A 22,107-nucleotide genomic window follows, 5' to 3' on the forward strand; every position below is an offset into this window, starting at 1 on the left:
GCTGCTGTACTATGCCAAACTTGCCATATTAATGCATACATCAGGAGCATAAACCATCTTTGGTGTTCAATCCAAATGACTACATGTTGAGTAATTACCACATGGATTACTCCATCATGTAGTTATTAGTGTTGATCATGTTCTTCCCACAACATCAAACAATTAACTTGTTGGACCTAAATTTACTGCCTGTAGTACAGCTCTGAGACACTAAGCATCGTCACATCTATTACTATTATGGTAGTAATACAATACTTTACATTATGGGTTGTTCATCCTTGTAAACCTGGTTTCACCACCATTATTGTCGAGGGAAATTACAGATGCAGTCTCTAGAGATCATCCACAAGGAGAACAACTGGAGGCTGGAGCCCACCAGGAGATGCTGGTATGTTCATTTTTAAACATAAAATCTTTCTCAAATTCTCAAATGCTGAGCGATATTGTATGCAATTCCAAGCAGAAGTATAATTTGCCAAGCACATGTTACACATGCCCATAATTCATACTTTGTATTTGATCTTTGTTAACTATCAGGGGCAGGGAGCCATGTAGAGCTCTGCCGTCAGCTCCGGATCAAAGACCACTTCTGCAGTACAACAGCAGGAATATGTTAGGAACAAATGTTTTCTCACACAAGTAATGCAAATACAACCTGCAATACATTATTGTGAAAAAAATACAGCAAGGAAGTGGAATACAAATATAAGCATTAAAATGACAGATTAGGGATAATGAGATGGATAGATTCACTCTTTCTTCTCCTTCCTCTGCCTTTCATGAGGTCAGTAATTGATCATTCTATGGTATAACAAGCACACAAGACCACAACAAATGCCATGTTCACAAATCTTTGAAGTGAAAAAAAAAGTTCAAGCTGTCAGCTGCGGCAAAAAAAAAGCGTATTTCTCTTTTCCACCAGCTTCCCATGATACTTAATATGTAGCTGGTTGGTCACGTATGGGCAAGATCTCCACTAGCATCACCCTGCTGGGCCAGAGGCAGGTCTTTAAAACCAGAGGAAGTGGGGGGTCGTGCTGGACACACAAGGTTGGGGCTCATCTGATGAGTATATGTGCCCCGAGAGGAGAACATTGAACTGCAGAGAGTATTTTCTCTCTGTAGACTTGGAGGATCAAGTTGTTCTGATAGTGATCCCTCTGCTGGACGTCACTGACCCGAGAGGAGGGCAGTGGAGAGAAAGATGGAGATCTTCACCTCTGCATCTGGAGACACCCAGCAGTGGAGACTGGCTGAGGGGAAGAGGGCGGAGTGTGGAGGAGCCAATCCAACCTTGACGCCCCGCCGTACATTGGCTGAAGTAATGCTATCAATACCACATGTTTGATAACAAGGCATTGGCAAGCAAGAGATGAGGAAGCAGGTGGTGAAATGAGGTGGTAAGAAACAGGAAGGGATTTGGCAGAAAAGAATAACAAGGGACCAGGAAGGAAGGAGGTGAGGCAGATGGAAGAAAGCAAGGAAAGCAGGAGCAGGCGAGAGAGCTGCTGCGTAAAGTGGAGGACTCGTTGCAGGAGAACCGAGGGTGGCACTTTTTTGTACCAAAGGCCGAAAGGGGAATTTAGCCTGAGGGAGCAGATACTGAGAGCTTGACTGGAAGCATAGACAGATGTGGGTAGTGTGAGGAGGCAACAAAAGACAACAGAGACTAAGATAAACATGAAGCCACAGCAGGAGCAGAGGTTAGAGACAGAAGAAGAATAGCAGGCAGATAGCCCAAGGAAAGAGCAAGAGAACAAGGAGGAATGTGCGGAGAGGAAGATAAATAGACGGGAAGATGAAGAGGAGAGAGCGAAGCTGAAGAGACTGAGTGAGGAAGACCGGTGGGATACAGGCTCTGACGGCGGAGGAGAGATGGAGAAGAGCACTGAAGCGAAAACTGGAATTATGGCTCCATGTCGGCCTAATGGGGGTCAACGCTTTGCCTTTTTTTTTTGCCGGGCGACTATGGGTCAGTGGTTAGCATGCCCGTCTTTCAATCAAGAAGTTGGCAGTTCAATCCCCACCCTAGTCGATGTGTCCTTGAGCAAGACACTTAACCCTGCATTGCTCCCCGTAGCTGTGTCCACGGTGTATAATGTAAAGTGTCTTTGAGTATCTTGAAAAGCACTATATAAATTAAATGGATTATTATTATTATTTAGTTCAATCAGACGGACGGCCTAAAGTAACTATGCTCACAGTCGCTGTCATTAGCTCGGCTCAGCTGAAACTGACACAGTGACTGGATCGATTTTCTCATCGACCCTCGGCAAGAAAGCGAATAAGTGTATTTCCAAAAACTATTAATGTACAAAAAGGACTGATTCACATTTTACATTTATACTTTTAAGTCACCTACTGCCTAAAAAAATCCAGTTTAAAACTTATAGTAAGCGCCATCTCAGGATAACCTAAACATCAGCCTTGAATTACAGAATAGAATTTTACAAGGAAAACATTTCCAAGATAATTATACGTTCAGACGAAGGCTGTGATATGTGTCGGCTAAACAATAACATAAATACTTATATAGCACATTTAGTCATTAAGCTTTTTGTGCGTTATGTGAAATTGCATCGTTTTATCTCTGGAAGACTATATTTTATTTACTGTAGAAATGAATGTACCAGCTGATACACACACCAACATGTGAATAAGGGGAGTACGGGCGTTTGTTTGTTTGTTTGTTTGTTTGTTTGTTTGTTTTCTTTCTACTTCCAGCACTGGGTCAATCTAATATTGGCAACATGTGCAGTTCCCTTGCAGGTTTGTAATTGTGAAGCTGTTTATAGAAGGATTTCTTGAATTGGTGTTGTGTCTAAAATGATCAGGAATGTGAGACGTTCTCAAGACGAGTATACATTCACAAACACTGGATCGTGGCAATAGGCACACAGTCTGGTATGAAAGGCAGATGTATGAGAAATGATCAATTAAAAAGGATAGTCAAATTATTAAAAAAAAGAAGAAAGGTTGAGGTTGTCGTTATTATTTAATATTTTGTGCCTTTTCAATTTGCTAAAATGGGGCAATTATGCAGGCACAACCGAGGGACGTGTGGTCTTCCATCCATTTCATTACATCTGAACAAATTGTCAATTGGCTTCAGGGATTGCCGTCTCTCCCCGGCTGACACAGACGGTTAATCCTCATCTCTGGCTCACAGTCATGATCCCAAACAAGGTCAGTTGTGTTGTAACCAACGAGGTCAGTCTCAGCCCGGGACATTAGGCAAGGCCAGAAAAGCCCAAAATACACAACATCAGATAGAACAAATATCTCTGTCCCTCACACTGGAATTGGTTCAAACTGTGCAGTGATTATAAACCAATATGTCCAAAAGCCCAAAGCAATGCATGTCAATGCATTATTTGGAGCAATACAAAATGTTCAGCCCAGTATTTATTGTAGAGATATGGCAAAGCATCAGAGTGAAGAAAGTGTGCAGACAACAGCTTCCTTTATTTAGAGACGGAAAGCTGCTGTGACACTAATTTGGTTCGAGAAGTCTTCTGTGCGTCAGCACTTATGAGCCACTAAAAGATACAGTATGTTTACGGGGTTCACTGCAACCAAACACTCCACCAGATGCTTTCAGCAGTCAGTTCCTCGTTTGTACACTGTGTAAGCCATCAGTGTAGACATCTGTAAGTGTGTTCAGTTGGGGACAAAGCCTGCACATCTCTGCAGGGCACATGGATGAGTATGATGCCAACATGTTATTTACAAATGTATTGTTTTAAAGGCTGTTGTGGAACTGGATCATACTGTAGCATTACATATTTTATGTTAAAAGTCCTAAAATAAAATATCCTTAGTCAACCAAGCATTAAAGGGAACTCTATTGCACATCAAAGTCAAGTATGTTGTATTGGGCTTCTGAGTGTTCCCCAATATTCAAAGCATCATCTAGGCTTATGAGTCAATCAGAAATCTGTCTCATGTAATATCAAAGTTCCCTGTTGGTCAGGAGTTCACTTCTTTGTATGACACTGGTGTAACGTGAGAAAGTAAAAGAAAACTTAAAAAGAGGGAACGCCCATCTTGCATTGTAATGGCTTCCCCCGTCAAAGAGCTGGCTCATAGCAACAGAGTGCTCTCCAAGAAAATCACGACACAGAGGTAAGAACAACTTGGGGGAAGCGTCCGTCATGGCTACTGCTGTTGCAATGAGACATTTGATGTGCCACGTTCTTTAGCTTAAAGCTGGGATATTTTAGCTTTCAGAACTGGGTGCAAGAAATGTTCTCGGCTCAGAGCAGCAACAGGAGGCACATCAGCATGTATTTCCCTTTGAAAGCACAAGATGAAGGAGCCAGTGGTCTGAACACAATCCAATAAAGCGTTACCCATTCTGGTGTCACTTTACTCTCTTTAGGTAACCTAGCAACATCCATCCATCCCAGAGTCGCTGCATGTCTGTTCAATATCAGCAGTTTTCCATAAGCAGCTCAAGGTGGATTTAGTAGCTACTTTTACTTTTCAGATTTCAATAATAAAAGTGTTATTTCACTGTGGAAATATGTTTATATATCATGTGAGTAATAAACATTTAAAAAAACTCAAAATATGTCTTGATTATCTCCTTGTTTGTGTTGAATTGCTTTTTTATTGATTGGTCTGGTGGGATAATTTACCATGCAAATTAAACAATTAAAATGTTTTGGGGGAAAACTCACATCAGCTTTTTCTAGTCTGGTGCGTGATGCTCTTTCCCCATCCCCTCGCCCGTGTGACTCAATTGTACGAGCAGTTCTACGAGCCTCCGGTTTTCAACAGAGGAGTGGAGCTAATTATAGGAGAGAAAAGCACCACTGCCGACTGTTTTTGTGTACTTAAGCGGATCTTGTTGTAATTTCTCTGCGAGGCTAAAAAGAAGTAGAACACATAAAGATGTGAGATACCTCAATTTCCTTCCACACCCTCTCTAACTTTAGGCTTGTTTCTACACGATTCCATTTAAAACCATTGAGGCAAAACGACCTGCAGTGCAGCCATTCTCTGTCTATAATGATTTACAGAAAGGCAATGCCCTCCACTCATTCTATTATAGCACACTTAACAATGAATTATCTTACAACATAACAGTCGTCTATCTCACAAACACGGCAGTTTAAAAAAAGATTGATAACATTTTGTCACAATCAAGATTATGAAAAGTAAAAATAACATCCAAGAACACAGGAATGAGACTGAGTTTTAGATCAGATAACAACGAATCATATCAATTCAAAAGGAAGTAGTATAGACCATTCACATCTATAAAACCAACAACCATGTCCTAACTACACTATTATGAAGATAAAACATTTTTGGGGACCTCAGTAACTTCAGCAGGGCAGGTCGGGCTGGACCGCTGCTGTACCACCGCAGGTCACGGTGTCTCTGAGGAGGACGCACAGATAACTCTGAAAGATTCTTGCACAAATCTTAAACATTTTACAAAATCAGCCCAAGTCTGTGTATCAAGCTCATTGCGACCTTTGTATTTTTTCTTGTGTCACTGAAGTATTTCAGAGCAAGACGAAGATGAATCATTTTCTATTTGTGGGTTGAGGACAGATGTTTAAATGTAAAAAAATACAATTACTCATTCACATATTGGGAGAAAACTAAAAATACAAAAATAACACGTGGTTTTGTCTTGAAGGAGAGCAAAAGGCAGAACGGGCAATTTGTGTTCCTAAGAGAAATGTAACAGATTCATCCCTGCACAGACACTTTGGGCTGTTGGTCTCCAAGGTTACGACATGCAAAGCTGCTGCAAGAATATTCACAACCGAACAAACACTAATTATAGACATTAGTAAAGAGTAGTCCTGTGTGCACACAATGCATGTTCATCCAGCTTTCAAACCCCACAAAGAAGTCTGTATAAAATGTTGGCCAACTGCACTCCAGAGTCGAAGGTGGTTTGCTTGTAATTACATGTATTGCTGTACTTGAATATTACTAGCAAGTTAGCAACATGTAAAATATTGAAGTGAACAATGAATATTGGATTTACAACTAAGCTACGACAGCAGGTGCCTGGGATTCATCACTGGTCAAATAAACCTGAATTATTTTACTTAGATTATGATCTTAAAAAGCATCAGCCTGAGAATTGTTGGTGCACTGTGTAGCAGTTCAGCTCCGTCAGTGTTTACATGCACTTCAATAACCAGGTTTCCAGGAAGAAACCTCATTTCCCACGCTCAGTATACATGTAACCAGATTTCTAACCCGGCTTTGCACAAATGTGCACGTCACACAAAAATTGCTGTTTCAACAATGAGGTATGAGCATCACCAAAGCTGTTCAAATAGTAAGTAATGCTTTCAACCTAAGGCCGGGGACAAATCTGATTACTGAACTGCTGCTGCACGTATACGTAGATTTAGTCACCAGGTTACATTGCATGTAAATGTTCTCCGTTTACCTGCAAAACATGTTTTTTCTTGTGAACCCATGAATGAAAAAATGGAAAAGTGAACAAGCAATGCCACTTAGTGTGGAGAGTAAGAAGAGTTGTGTTAAGGTGCCTTTGAGCGAGGCACTACACTCAAACAGCTCCAGGACAGCTGCTCAGGCAAACAGCAGAGGACGACATGGGTGAAGGTGGGAAACTGCAGTTTAAGAAAAGAGTAAAAATGCTCTGTCAACTTTCCATGATTAAAAAAAAAGTTTAAATGAAGGTTTTTTTCCCAGGACATGAACAAAAACCCATTACATCATGCCTCCTGAGCGCTAAGGCAAACCCTGTTCACCTGGCTGAAGTCATGACATCATTCTCCCAAGATGTACAAACAGGAAACGTTGAATAAGTGCTGTCATGGAAACAGCATGAACAGATGAACAATAGCCGCCAAACCGTTAACTCAAAGAGAAAAGCTGTGTTGTTGACTGCCTACAAGCTCTCAGTGCCCTGGGTAGCATTAAGCTTTAACTTTGCTTTTGGTCCAACAACTCAGTGTTCATCGGCCAAACTGAAAACACACATCTAATTCAGCAAAGCCACAAAAAGAAGAACAAGTGAAGCGAATGACGTATGAGAGTTTTCTTCATCCGGCAGAAAAATACAAGAGAGAAAGAGAGAGGCAGGAAAGACGTTTGAATAGAGCTGAACCCATGAGCGCGGACAAAGGAATTCAGTCTGTCAGTAAATTGGTAATGTTAGGAGGCCAAATTGAAGTGTTGATTAGGGACCGATCCTACAGCTTCCTGAACAAAGAGGGAAGGAGACAAAGATTGGGGATGACTATCTTGCTCTCAGTCATTAAGGGGACGGTGAGTGATTGGAATGCCCAGTTTATAATTCTGTGCGCGTGTGTGTGTGTTTGTGTGTGTGTGTGTGCGTGTGTGTGTGCGTGTGTGTGCGTGTGTGTGAAATGAGTAATAGTCTGTTCCTTCTGTCATCCAAAGAAGGTACTTGTGTCTGAGAAAATCGTGGCTCACAATCATAGACTAGTTTGCGGCAGCGGATTTGTGTGTTTGTAAAAAAATGAAGGGCTGAGCTTTCAAAACTGATTTCAGCTCCTCAGCTTTCCTTGCTCACATGACTTTCTTTGAATATCTGGTGGATGGAGTTGTGGTGCATCAAAAGGTTTTATTCTGTTCAAGGTTTCTTTTGGAAGTTAATGGCATTCAAATGATCTCTCACAGATTGACCTTCTCCTTAGGTCAGAATACTGTAAATGCTATATTGTTGTCGAAATCACTCTGGTTTTCTTCTTCTGTCATCTTCTTTCAACATGCAGAGCCATTTCAGTTTTACACAAAACTAATAGCACTAATCACAGGGGTTTTAAAACTCTTACTTGTGGTACAGTAGGGGCATGTTAACTGGTTTGCTCCCAAAAGTATGTGACTCCCAGGGAAGCACCAGCATTAGATTTCATGCTTTTCCTCTGTCTTTTTATCTTTTTCCTTCACCCTTTCCCCATGGACCCTTCATATAAATCCCTCATTTTGTTGATCAGTCATTGGCTAACCATCCCTCTGTCTATGCTCCTACATCTCCATCCCTCCCTTTTAGTCTTCTTGGTGACGTTTTATACAAGAACATGAATGTGAATAATAACGTCAGGATAAAGAGGCTAAAATAAAATGATGTAAAAAAATAGTAATGCCAACTAAAAAAGATGCAATGTAGAAATACTTACATTTTTCACTGTGGTTGAGTTTCTGAAGTTTAATTATTTTATTCAAGAATCCTAAATTAAAAAATATTTCCTTGACAGTTGGTAACTAAGCATGCCTGCCACTATCTAGTTGTTATCCGGCAGCAGACTGGCAGGAAGCAAACAATAGAGTTGGTGTTGCAAACAGACTCCTTGCCGAGTTATAGCATGTTTGCATGGGGAAACAAACACACATAAAACCACACAAAAACCATCTCATGAGCTCTGCTGTTGCAAAGGAATATAATAATGTTTAAAGTAAAAATATTGAATAGACTATCTCACATTGAGACGACGACAGCAGCTGCTGTAACAGGTCTCGACTATTCTGAGGGCAACACCAGGCACACCATGCAGACCTGTTAAAACATTTGCCGCGTACAACGGTGAACAGTTATTACACAAATCCTATCATCATTCCAACATTCATATTGGAATATAGGCTGTGTTGTTCATTAGTGAAGCACAGGGAACATCAAAAAATCTATTATCTTTGTGTTGAACAAAAGCTTCCAGCATACAGCTTTTAATGTCTTCGAGGCACTCCCAGGTGAAGGTGTTGTCATTTGGGTTGTTATGACAACTATATCTGTGAATCACCATCATAATAATGCCAACGGTTTCATGTACAGGAACAAGGGGCTCATCTAGAGCAGTTAGTTCAGGTTTCTAAAAGGGATTTCTGAAACAGTTTTTCTAAATGTTATTCATTATTTATGTTAAACAAGATTAATGTCAAGCACCTGTGTTGGCATTGCTCATTACCTCGAGCAGGTACTTATGCCTCGGACCTCGATGGTGCTTGCAAAATCTGGGCTGGATCAATAAAAGCCCATTCATGTGTTGGAATCAATGACAAGAAGCAAATTCCAAATTCCAAAAGAAACCTTAAACAGCAATAAAACCTTTTGATGCATCACAAAGATGAACAAATTGGTAAAACCGAAATAAAACAGTAGTGTCCCCCCACCAAAAAAAAGGATAAAGGTGTAGAAAAGGTTACTCTGCATTGAACTCGTCTTAATTGCAGTCTAGGAATCCGTCTAATCATTCAAAGTGTTGCCCTGCAGCCTGATTCTTTAGTGTCTCCTTCATTTTTCAGAACTAACACCAGTCACTTGACGTGACTTTACAATTGGCCCCTCACTCGCTCTTTAAACCTCACTTCTTCTTCACGTCTCTAAGGTCTCTCCTTTCTTTCTTTGTCTTCCTTCTAGCTGCCACACTTTGATCTGTGATAAGTCGCACATCTCACTGCTGCTTCTCTGTCTCATTGTTTGTATATTGTGGTTTATTTATCTTTCCACATTCTCACAATTTCCCCCCCCCCCCATTTACTCACTTTTACTCTTTCTTTACGCAAACCTTCTTTTTGTCCGAAGGCTGCAACTTTCCTGAAAGCTACGACACTAGACAGCATACAAGACATCACTCTCTTCACTTTTCAGGCTTCCTGTTTTGTACACATTTCTCTGTTTGTCTTCTCCTGCGTGTCGCCAGTTTCCCCAAACCTATTCTTATATTTATTTGCCAGTTTTTCCCCCGTTCCTCTCTTCGTTGCTGCTGTTAAATATTTGATTACGAGCAGGCGGACTTGACACCACTGTTCCCCACTGGAGCTTGGGGCTGTTTAGATCTCAAGCAGAGGATGCAGAAGGAAACATGAGGCACTTTCAAATATACATCTGAGCCTTTTCTGTGTCATATAATCGTGTGGTGCAATTTCAGAACAGTCAATCAGACATTTCGTCAAGTCACATGACTAGCAATATAAGTGACTAAAGAAGCAACAACTTTCTTTCTAGAACAAATACCACAATGAACATAATGGAAATTCTCAAAATTAATATTCGAATGCTCTGAGAAGCTGATATATTGTGCCAGGAAAATCTAATTTAATTTGTTCGTTTTGCTAACAATGATGACATCAGTTAACCATAATAAAATAATACTGACGAGTCTATACGAAGAAGGAAACATGCCGAGGAAATAGAGAATAGCCAAATACCTTCAATGTTACACATAGTTCAAGATGTAATGTTACCAGAACTTATCTGTTCTGGTTCGATTGTATGTGATCTACAGGGGAAAGACAAAATTACCATAAGTGTGAAGGCCAACTCTCTATAGTGAATGCAACCAAGCATGGTACCACAGGGTGCTGCGGCCTTCATGTAAACGAGCTGGTCATGAATGGATCTCAGTGTTCTCGTGTTTGGGTGAATGCGAGTCTGCATGCAGCAGCAGCTGGTTTAGGTCTGGCCTGGAGTGTGTAAGCCAGGCCAGGCTTACAGGGGGACAAGTGGGTCACTTCTCGTTGACAGATCTGCTGGAATGTGACGCCTGAATAAGCCTGTAATAGTGATTTTGACTCTGAAGTATGAATTAATCCCTGCCGACAAAAACCCGGCGTTAGTATTTGTGTCTTCATGGTGCAAATGTCACATTTCTCTAGAGTTGGAAGTCCTGCGGCTTTATGGTGTGTGGTTGACATTTTTCACACAGTGCAGTTAAAATAGACAAGGGGCAGTTTTGAAACTCACTTGAAAATATGACGAGTTTCTATCCCGAAGCCGAGTGTCATCTCATTCACAATATCTCACACAACTGCACAGCTCTGCTAGCTCTCTAGCTGTGTGGCCTTATTGTTCACACCCTTTGTATTCTGGCTCCATCCTTCTCCTGATAAAACTTCAGGATGGTCCTTTTTACTTTTAGGAAACCTGGTTTTAACTTGTTCTCACTGTAACGCTGTCTGTCTGTTTTTCTTCCATTCTGTCACCTCTTTATTACTCTTCTATCCCTCTTTTCACCTTCTCCGTTCCACACAGTTCACCTCACGTTGCTCCCTTTAGACAGTAATGATTGGTCCTGTCATCTGGTCAGCTAAACTGTCTGAGGATGAAACTGGGTTGAGCTGTTAAATCATATCACAGCGGATGGATAACAAACCTTTAATGTCACATTTTCAGCAACTGGGGAAAAATGCAATGACATTAGCTTCACTGCCAGGAAATAAAGGTAATCCTTCAACTGAAATTAAAAACAATCTCCCAAATTGAATTTACAAGGTCTTCACTTGATAGCAGACATATTTGCAAAACAGTGGCTATATTTATTTGCCCAAATGCTTTAGAAAAACTCTATTCTGGGGGGGCTCTGTGTATTAACTGATACAGAAGGCAAGATTAAAATGCCAGATTTTGCATTAGAGTTTGGTGTGATGTATGCTTGAGTACAAAGAGAAGAGAGGAGAGGAGGAAGTGCCACAAATCAGGGCCAAAGCTAAGACAGCTCCCATTGTAGTGAATCAAAGTGCTGCTAATTGGTAAAATTATAGGCACAGGACGAAAGAGAATACAGAGCTGTGTGTGTGAGTGTGTGTGTGTGTGTGTGTGTGTGTGTGTGTGTGTGTGTGAGTGTGAGAGAGAGAGAGAGAGAGAGAGAGAGATGTGCACAGACACATTAGACAAGCAGATGACAGTGAGCTTCAAGATAGCTAAATTAATTAGTGACACATTTTTATGTAATCTATCAACGATTAAGTGAAATGTACACTTTCTGGCGAACGGGGATCTGGTTCAGCTCTTAATTGAAGTGGAGAAATTCTTCAGTGAGAGCTCTTGAAGGATGAATAATTTACATCACATTTACAGGATAATGCAGTTTGAACCTCGCTCAGCATTTATTTGCATTAGTGCGCATACTTCCCTGACCCTGATTGCATTTTGTGTGATCTTCCCGAAACTACCATAAACCTGGAGTGCTGCTGGTTATAGGTCTCACCGGTGTGTGTCATGTTACTGCAGGAATGGGAGCAATGATCTGTAGTGCAGCGGTGCCAGAGAGATGAGAAAAGCAAACAGTTTGTGGAGAGGAGACGCTGCGTCTATAAATCTCTTTTTAATACCCTGCAGTCATGTTGTTTTCGCTCACAACAATAATTTAGAAACAATCCAATAGTCGCTCCTCAAGGGAAGGGCTGTAAGATTAAGTCATTACCGAACTACCAAGAAGATCTTTCATGACCATACACTCATAAACACACAGAACAGATGCATATGTTCTCATTTAAGTTTAAACTCACACATTTCATAGTGATAATACTTGAAGCAATTACCAGGGAAGAAAGCAGCCATGTGATACAATGTCTGATAGCTGACCACACACACAATGCTATTCTCACACTCCCCGACACTCACAGGCAGACAGCAATTATGACTTCTCACTGTCCGAGTCATCCGCCAATTCAATTCCAAACTGATGATGAATGAAACCGCAACACAGACCGTAATCATAGCCTGTTTGCCGAATCTGCAGCAAAGAGAGCACTCGAGGCTATTGACTTCCCCTCTGAAACTGGAGATATTATTCTCATCGCAGTCTTTGTTTCAGATTCAGAACAATGACTGGAGCACCCAAAAAAAGTAGTTTACCTCGGGACTGCTCAATTTTTCGGAACTCCAATAGTCCAACAAATGTCCTATTCGACCAACAGACCATGTGTCCCAAAAATATACACTATTGGCCCTATTTTCTTTTTCATTATGTTGTGCTCTGATCACACATGTCTTGCCGTCTCAGTGTCTGTCTGTTTCTCATGCACATCCCTGCTTGCCTCCTTTTCTCCACCTGATCCCTCTTTTCAAATTGCTGAAGACCTATCAGGATGAGCCTTTCACCCACAGCATGAAGTATATGCTTGGAGTAGCGAGGGCTTTGAACACACTCAAATATTCTCCATATTCTCCTAGATGGTCCATCACACAGACTCACCGTGAAATCCAGCAGATGGCTCCATAAATGGGAAGTGGCTGAGGTGAGGAGCTTGCTTTCAACAGCCAAAGTATGTACTTTGAACTAAGCCCGAGTGTGGGATATTACCAAACATCACACACACATACATATATATACACACATATATATATATATATATATATATATATATATATATATATATATATATATATATATATATATATATATATGAATATGAATTTCAGCCAACCCTTTGTTACACTGATTCATATTCTAGTTGACCAGCTGCAGTTTCAAGACCAAAAACATCAAATTTAAAGCTAGGATGCGTGTAGAAAATGGTCTCTTGATGTCGTGGTGACCCCTAAGAGCAAAGGAAATTTCAAGGAGGAATTTGAGGTGAAAATCCGACGTAACGAACTACAGAAACAGATGGGTCAGATCATTAGCGTGTTTTCACAACACACACTTTACTTTCCCTTCCTGGCAGGTGTGTGTCTGTGTGCATTAGGTGTTCATGATGTGTCTCTGAGAGCTTTTATAACAAGATGTTCAAAGAGTCTGGGTTTAGACTTAGACTGGAGGAAAGCCTGTCTCTTCTATCATAACACACACATATAGAGAGACGGTGGGAGTCAAACAGAATGTAGCGTCTCCTGGGAACAAAACATAGCATATTCAAATACCTCAACCCAACATCCAAACTGCTCTTTATGAACTCATCTCCCTCAACTCCTACCACGAAAACACAGCTGTTTTACACAGACACAACAACCTCTTGATACAGCCAGATGCAGTGCTGCTACAATCAGGAATATTTAGTGCAGAACAACCCCTTCCAGCGACGGTAGTGAGCCAAAAGACTATCACTGAAACAGCTAAAACAAGGATGGCAATATGGTGTTGATACCTGCAGGTACCATTTGTAAGACTACATATGAGAAAACAATATGTCCTCAGGTACCTGGCACAAGAACTGCTCTGTAAGATCAGGAGAAATTGGTTTGAGAGAAGCGTCAACAGAGACCAGAGAAAATGAGAAAACTTCACCTCCAGGTCAGCTCCTGTACCTCTAACAAGTATTATAATGAACTCAAAACAGAGGTCAACCAAACGTCCATCACCAACACTTAAATGTTCAGGAGCAAACAAATTCCTGTCTGATTTTAATACTACACAAAGCCATAACGAGTAACTTGAATGGAAGAAATGGCATTGAAAAAACAGGCCACAGCAGAGGAGCAGTTAAACTGGAAACTGGTGTAATCACTTCCTTGAATATTGCAAAACATGTGGATTTTCTGTCTAACTTTTCGCCCTGTTTGCTGCCAAAGAAAGTATGTAAAATGTACAATCTCTGACTTTACAGAGTTGCATAACGACTGAAAGTCTTGCCACAATCTGGGACACGTGGCCCAGATTGTGTCCTGACATGTCCTGATGAGAGTACCACCGTTAGTTTTCAAGTATCAACAGCCACCTAACCATAAATCTAAAGACTATTGTATTGACAGATATCATGAAATATCAGCATTGAGCACTCTACATTAGTACTCAACCATGCTCATAATGTGTTGCTAAGTGTGATGTATGATACTTACGATCCAAGCCGTTGATGTACTTCATGGCTATCTCACAATGTCCCCACACAGCGCTGACGACGGGATACAACTTCTTGCCTTTCAGTCCTCTAAATGCAACTCCTAGATACTGTCCATCCACCATGAAGCTCAGCGTCCCTTCGTCCATGTCCAGGATCACGAGCAGAGAGTCCGGCAGGGTGAATGACTCCTCCGGCTCCAGGAAACAAGGGTAAGAGGGCAGCGAGCTGTGAGCCCTGTTCTTACTGTCGTGGTAGAGCCTGTTGCGTCCCAGATCCCAGCCCCAGGATTCACAGTCTGACCCCACCAGCGCCGTGTAGCCAACAGAATGTAAAGCAGCTTCTGAGGTCGCCACCCCGACGACGGCGTGTGTGCCACGCTGCCTGGAGGGCCAGTGGATCCTCCACACGTGGAGCCCCCTCGTGTATCCGACCCGCCCCCGGATGCAGTCTGTGCTCTGAGCAACCGGGTGGCGGTGAAACGTCAGTTTATCATCGTCTTTTATGAAGATGTTGAGCGAACGATCGTCGGAGTTCCACGCGTGACGGAGCTGGGTCTCCAGTCCAGCACACGGCATGTCCAGTAGGAGATCCAACCTGGGAGGTTTGGCGAAATCAGGGCCCCTCAGTTCTGGGTGCTGCCGGTGTTGAGCCGAAGGTCTGTAGGATGGGGAGCCACCGCTTTCCCCGCGACTATCTACCGATTTGATGCCACCAGAGATCTTCTGCCCCATGACTGCGATGGAAAGGTTGACAGAAGGAGGGGATGGAGGGGAGAGGGTGGTGTTTGTGCAGGTGGGTGCTGCGCTGCGTAGAGCTCGACGTTACCTCATCAATGCGGTGGAGCTACAGGGAGAGTTCCTAACTGGAGAGTTGAAGGACGAGATGAAGGACGAGGAGTTGATGAATGAAAGATGTGTGCAATCTGGTTTTTTATGCGACAAATGTCTTCAGAAAGACAAAGCTGCTGGAACTCCTGTTGAGAGAAGAGAGAGAACTATTAAAAAATAAACCGCTATTGTGGACCATTGCTAGTTTTAGCATACTCCAAGCAATGAGCCAGAAACAGAACAAGGACTAAAAAGAGAGACGATGATGAAAAGGGAAAGTCAAGAAGAGTAACTGAAAGAGAACTTGCAAGTGTCGGCAGAACTCTTTGTTCCACAGATTTTGTGTGTCTTTGTTTTGATAGGGATAAACAATGAACAGGATGAACAAGAATGTACACACACTGGCACATTGACACACACATTTCCTCTGACTCATCCTGCATCCTCCTCACAAAGTCATACCAATAAATGCACACACACATTCCCCAGTTGTGCAACATTACCCACATTTAAACCTGGCACGCTGTCATTTAGGTAACCTGATGACATTTTAAGTATTGCCTGAGTCAGAAATATCAGCACAACAGAAGGAAAACAAAAGCACCAGTTCATAATTTATCTCCATTCCTCAGTGGCACAAAGTTGAAAAAGTTACTCTTCCCTCACACTTAATATAGTAAATGATATACACATGTAAGCAGTGGCAGGATGTTTATGTTTTGTAATCTATAACCCAAATCTTAGTGAGCAATACCCACTGACAATATTGTGGTTTCTTTTTTCGAATGTTATTTCCATTTTTATGTAATTTTCAGTGTAAAGTGTTAGTTTCCAGTGTGGGACAGTTTTAGTTTAGTTTTTATTAACTTTCAGTTTCATTTTGGGTATAGATGACATGAAAAAAACCTGTTAATTAACTTTAAAAGAAAGATGTATTGATTCTATTGATATTTATTGTTATCTTGTATCTCTAGTTTACATATGCGTAAAGAACATTTAATATGAAATAGTTGTTTTTTATGAGTTGAAAAATAAAGCTATATTTACACAGTCAAATATACAGTTTGTTGTTATTCTATTCAACAATCAAAAGTCTTGCACAGCATATCTTAGCATATAAACAAACTACAAAGATGATCACACAGAGAGAGACATACACAGACAGCTCTGTGCGGTTTACTGACGTAGGAATCTCTTCCAGGAATGGCAGTGGGTGCTTCCTGTTCACAGGAAACGAGTCAGTCACCTCGGGCAGACAGGGAAGTGGATGACACAACACTTGTGCTTCAGCTGCTTGTCTTTACCTCATCTGACACAAGCACCTATTTATTTGTATGAGTACCCTGAACTGACGCATCTTCTGGTAAGAGTGTCTCACACTTCGATAGAAGTGACGCATAGCTTAGCTACGTGTCAACGCTGCATAGAGAGAATCAAAAAAAGAAGGTGAAACCTTCTTCCACTGTTTAAATGGTAAATGGACTGTAGTTGTATCGCGCTTTTCACAACATCATTCACCCATTCATACACTGATGGGAGGGGCTACCATGCAAGGTGCCACGTTCCCATCAAGACTTATTAACATTCATACGACATTCACACCGTAGCCACAGTTACGGGAACAATTTGGGGTTAAGTGGCTTGCCCAAGGAGACATCGACATGGACTACCACGCAGTTTGTGTTTTTATTTTTAATCAAAGACTGATGACTCCAGCACTAATACTCCCACCAAATCAGTCGGCCACCGTACCACAGAATGGGATCATGGTGTAATTCTGTGTAAAATTTCTATGCCCTCCACACACACACACACACATACGTTTGGCCACTCGCATTTTCCAATTCTCTGTCTCTCTCTTTCTGTCTCCCTTGCTGTGAATGAGGTCATGGCAGCTGGCAGCCAATGTGTGCCACCACTCAGTTCATTCCTCAGCATGAGAGGGTTCAGTGCTCGGACACACGGAGACACACACACACACACACACACACAGCTGTCACAGTGTGTGTCATCACGGCTGGCAGGTGGGTGACGGGTGGACACCGCATGGAAGATTCCAGAGTTATCTACCAAACTTCAGCCAAAGAAAACACTATTTAACATTGTACAAACTCTCACTGTGTGTGTGTCAGCTGGCCGAGTCTGGCACAGCATGTGGATGACGATCTGGCATTTTGGGCTGTCATCACAGAGGCACTTGACCTCCGACACTGTGTCGTCACGGTCACCATTGCGTAGTATCCTCTCTAGAGGCGGGTGGTTGGCTGGCACAGCATCTGCTGCTGCAAATAATGGCAACATGCTTCAGCCATCTGTTGTTTACTTTCCATCCATCTTCTCTGCCAACTCATTTAGGACCGACCACACTCGTTCCTCTTCCCTTCATCTGTACTTTCAGCTGGGTTAGACAAGACGGGAGATCACGTGGTGGCACACATACAAAAGGCAAAAGGAGTGCAACTAAAGATTATTTTCGTCATCTATAAATAGGTTAATTATTATTAATGTATGAACTAATTCATCATTTGGACCAGACGGTCTAAGATCCACAGTTGTCAAAATTACTATCACAGGATATGAAGAAAAGCAGGAATTCCCAAACTTTTAGAAGCAGTAACTAGAAAATGCTTAGCTTGTTTCTTGATAAATGACAACCAATTATTAGTATTCTATCAATCACTCTATCAATCAATTAATTGATAAATCAACTAATTGTTTTAGCTATAATGATATATACTTATGTGGTCAGAAAAACAACACAGAAATGGATTCTACAGGGGATGAATGTTATTAAGGCAGATATCAGCAGCAATCTGAAAGAATAGGAGACAGGTAGGACGAGGAGAGAAGCTGGCAGCAAAAAGAGAAAATGGGAGAAGATAAAAAAGTTCAGCAAAAAAATTTTGTGAATGTGAGACAAAAAGGAGCCGACAAGTTACATTAAAGAAAGAACAATTCAAAAAGCCTTCAAGAAAGTAGAAAAGAAAGGAAAGGGCAGATAGGCAGCAGTGTGCACCTGGTGTGTGGGCTAACCTCATCTGGCTTCCCCTGCTGCACTACTAACAAGCTTCAGTCACTAAAAAGCATGTGAAGGCGGTGTGTGTGTGTGTGTGTGTGTGTGTGTGTGTGTGTGTGTGTGTGTGTGTGTGTGTGTGTGTGTGTGTGTGTGTGTGTGTGTGTGTGTGTGTGTGTGTGTGTGTGTGTGTGCGTGTCGGCCTCAGACTGTATTTCATTTACTGTCCAACAAGCTCTGACTGGGCAGACAGGCTTTGAAGTCTCACACACACAAACACACCAACTCACACACTGAGATAGAAACTGCAGAGGAACCTCTCACTCATTCTGCACCACTCTTGGAGAACACACCAGGTATGACTAAGGACGAACAGAAACCAAGTTCTCCAAGTAATATTGCGTCCAGTGGTATTTACTGTACATGTGTCCTTCTTTGTTGGTGCCTGAGAGGTTCAGCCACTGACACATAGGCCACACACGATCAGAATGAGGAGCCTGACAGTCATTCAGCCTTGCAGCCTGTTTCTGTGTTCATGCATGAATGTCTGGCCTGAGAGGCTGCGTGCGTGTGTGTGTGCGTCTGTGTGTGTGTGTGTCCTTTGTCCTAGATCAGCTGGTCCACAGTTATCATCCCTGCAGGCTCCTGCAGATGGTCACAGCAGCAGAAACAGCTGTTGTCTTGCACCACTAATACGCCATATAGAAACAATGAGGTTTTTAGCGAGTCAAATATTTGTGAATATTTCATAGACATCTCAAAGGAATAGTTTGACATTTTCGGGAGCGTATTCACTCGCTTGCTGAGGGTTTGGTGAGAAGATTGATACCTCATACATTCCATCTTACTCTCAGAAAGAATTGGCAAATAGGCATATTTCTCAAAATGTCAAACTATTCTTTCTTTTAAGAAATGTTCACATAACTTGCCCACAAGACAGCTAAGACTGCAGGGACATTCATTTGGAAAGAAAGTCCTTGCAATGAAACATTAAATGAACTACAACTAAAACATTACATGTGTCTGTCTCTTTTTATCTCTTTTTTATGAGAAATTCAGCAGCCTCCTCCTGAAATATTGAGGTGTCTTCTTTTGGGGGGGAACAGCTATGAATCGGCGTGAAAACATGACAGCAGTGTGCAAAAGTAACTTTTTGACTCGCCTTTCATGGGTCGGTGAACTCGAATCATTCTGGTTGTAGTGAGTTCTGATTTAAGTGCAGGATTAGGGAGGGTGATAATTTAAAAATTGCTTGCTCACTGATATGTTGGTCAGGTCTGAAATGCATCGTGGAGAGCAGGACATATTTCTTAAAGGCCAAACTCATGTTCTGTGTCTCATTAAATCAGATATATGGAGGATTTGCTCACCCTTAAGTTCATGTTTTGCCATTTTTACTCAAGAACTTTTTTTCACAGCCTGATCCCAGGCCATATCACCTTTTACCACTGTTAACAGATTTTGAACCAATCTTATCTTATTTGAACCTCATGCTAAAACACAGCTTATAAAACACAAAGAAAAACAGACACACACGTATAAAATATCTCTTCATGGCATGTACCCACTAGATTAAACAAACTACCTCCTCTCTTCATTGCTGACATTCGTTCCTTATGAGGGAGTCCCTGGGTAGCTGAAGATGCCGCAGCTAGACGTAAACTGTATCGTCTGGCTGCTAACAGGATGTCAAAATACAAAGAGAGACTCCAGACTGGGACTTTCAACTCATCTTGCAGCTGATGAGGAGAAGTGGTGCGCTCATATAGACATCTCTGGACTTATTAGGCAGTTGTAGAAGAAGACATCAGTACTCTTTTATCACCATCTCTCTTAATAGGCTTGGCTTTTTAACTTTCCTCACTCATCTCTATTTACACCAACTTTCTACCCTCCTTGGGGTCTACTTTCTTCCCTATTCACCTGTCTATTTGTCTCTGTCTCTGTCTCGTCGCCTGTCTTACTGTACCAGTAAATCCATGGAGGCTACAGCAGAGCTGACACCCTATCAATTGGTACAAATGATCTCATGCCTGCCACCAAAATGCCCCGGTGTCTACCATGCGGCAATCAATACCAGCTCAGCATGCGGGAAAAGCACGGCCGGCCAAACACTGCACACAAGCAAATTTACACACAGCTGCATACAAGTAAACATGCTCCCTGACACAAACTAACTCAAACAAAGAGGAAATTGACTTGTGGAAATTACCTTTAAACACAAGTTGAGCACAGTATGTTTTTTTCTTCCATCACATTCGTAACTCTTTTGTAAACAACTCCAGTCACTGTCTCCCTAATGCATCATGTTCCCTCTCCCACATTAATCTGCTCTTTTCTTGAAATGAAAAATTCCCTCCTAAAACTCCCTCGCTCTGCCTTAAATACTGAAATTGCTTCATTGGTGATCTCGAAACTAAATAGTTGCAAAAACAATTAAATGCAGCGCATTTGGACAGATTGAAACACGCACACACACACACACAAAACACACACACACAAAACACACTGTCTGCTCCTAAGTTCTTATTCATCTCATGCCTGCTGTGACACCTTCAAATCCATGGTGCCCTAAGGGAAGACCATTAGTGCTGCAGTGATTGAGCACCCCTCTACAGACACATACGCAAAACCTATTCATCTTTTTCACACATGTGGACACACACAAACACACACACACACACACACACACAGAGAGAGAGAAGGCCTTTGCGGTGCCATTCATAAAGCTCTCTCTTGGGTAGCAATAGATTCAGGTGGCAGATTCACTACCCCAGCAGTAATGAAACTGAATCAAAGTTCGCCTGAATATGACGCACTGCTGCTGCCTTACTCATTTAGCATCTGTCCCGTATGCACCGAGTGTGATGAAACTTCTCACACCCACTTGAGTCTAACGCAATACATACATTATGAATTTTTTACGCTGTCATCATGATAGAATGACGTCAACAACATTTGGGCCAATATTTTTATTGGTTTCACTGGATGGTTTTAAACTCTGAAGACTGAAGAGCTATTAGTTGTTTATCTACCAAACAGTACTTGGCACCAGGCTACTTATGCACGGTGACGCTTTGAGCTAAATACCAACGTCGGCATGTTTAGTAGGAAAGATGACCATATTAACCATATTAGCTCATGGTGTTAGCATGCTAATGATGCTAATTAGCACTAAACACAAAGTATCAGTCCACACATGTGGTCCAACAGACCAGCATTTAAATCTCCAGAGTCGTCCTTGCTAGAATGGCACAAAAAATAAAACATTTGGATTTTCAGCTCTAACATGTGAGGATTTGTGGCTTTTCTCTCATTTATATCATTGTAAACTGGATACATTTGGGTTTTGGACCGGTGTTTGAACAAAACAAGCAATTTGAAGGCGTCGCTCTGGGCTCTGGAAAGTGAGGAAGAGCATTTTTTGCTATTTACTGACATTATATTGACTAAGCAATTCAATGATAAGACCAACGAGAAAAGACAATTGGAAAAAATGCAGCCTTAGCTCTGACACACAGGCTCATGTTTTATAATTGGTCCTCTTGTCTGTCTCACCACAGTGTTCTCCAAAATTGTACTGCGGAAAGTGGAACATTGGGTTCTGTGCCAGGACATTTGACATGGAAGAGTACATCCACGCACATAAGCATACACACCCATTAACAGCTTGACACTTAGACATCTCCCCACTGTTCTCACAATGCAACCAGAGAAATTAAAAACAGTGCATAAAAAAAG

At 41.7% G+C, this 22,107-nt stretch overlaps 1 protein-coding gene and 1 long non-coding RNA gene across 8 annotated transcripts in view; one reads left to right on the forward strand and one right to left on the reverse strand.

Moving 5' to 3' along the window:
* The window catches only part of LOC117746932 (SPRY domain-containing SOCS box protein 4-like), a 61,561-nt gene that overhangs the window by 14,671 nt on the left and 24,783 nt on the right, over nt 1-22,107 (reverse strand). For both annotated transcript variants that reach the window (XM_034556278.1, XM_034556279.1), the window contains one exon: nt 14,525-15,499. In XM_034556278.1, the coding sequence (XP_034412169.1) occupies nt 14,525-15,257 (733 nt within the window). In that variant the 5' untranslated portion in view covers nt 15,258-15,499. The remainder of the gene's footprint in view (nt 1-14,524; nt 15,500-22,107) is intronic.
* LOC117746934 lies at nt 6,864-16,409 on the forward strand. Of its 6 annotated transcripts, none has more exons than XR_004611369.1 (4): nt 6,864-7,272; nt 12,920-13,011; nt 13,884-13,979; nt 14,576-16,409. It is a non-coding gene; the product is annotated as an uncharacterized LOC117746934 (long non-coding RNA). The 6 variants fall into 6 exon arrangements; XR_004611370.1 differs by having other exon boundaries at nt 12,920-12,984; XR_004611367.1 differs by having other exon boundaries at nt 6,865-7,272; nt 13,884-16,409.

This window comes from Cyclopterus lumpus, chromosome 17, assembly GCF_009769545.1.
Source record: "Cyclopterus lumpus isolate fCycLum1 chromosome 17, fCycLum1.pri, whole genome shotgun sequence".
NCBI classification, from domain to species: domain Eukaryota; kingdom Metazoa; phylum Chordata; class Actinopteri; order Perciformes; family Cyclopteridae; genus Cyclopterus; species Cyclopterus lumpus.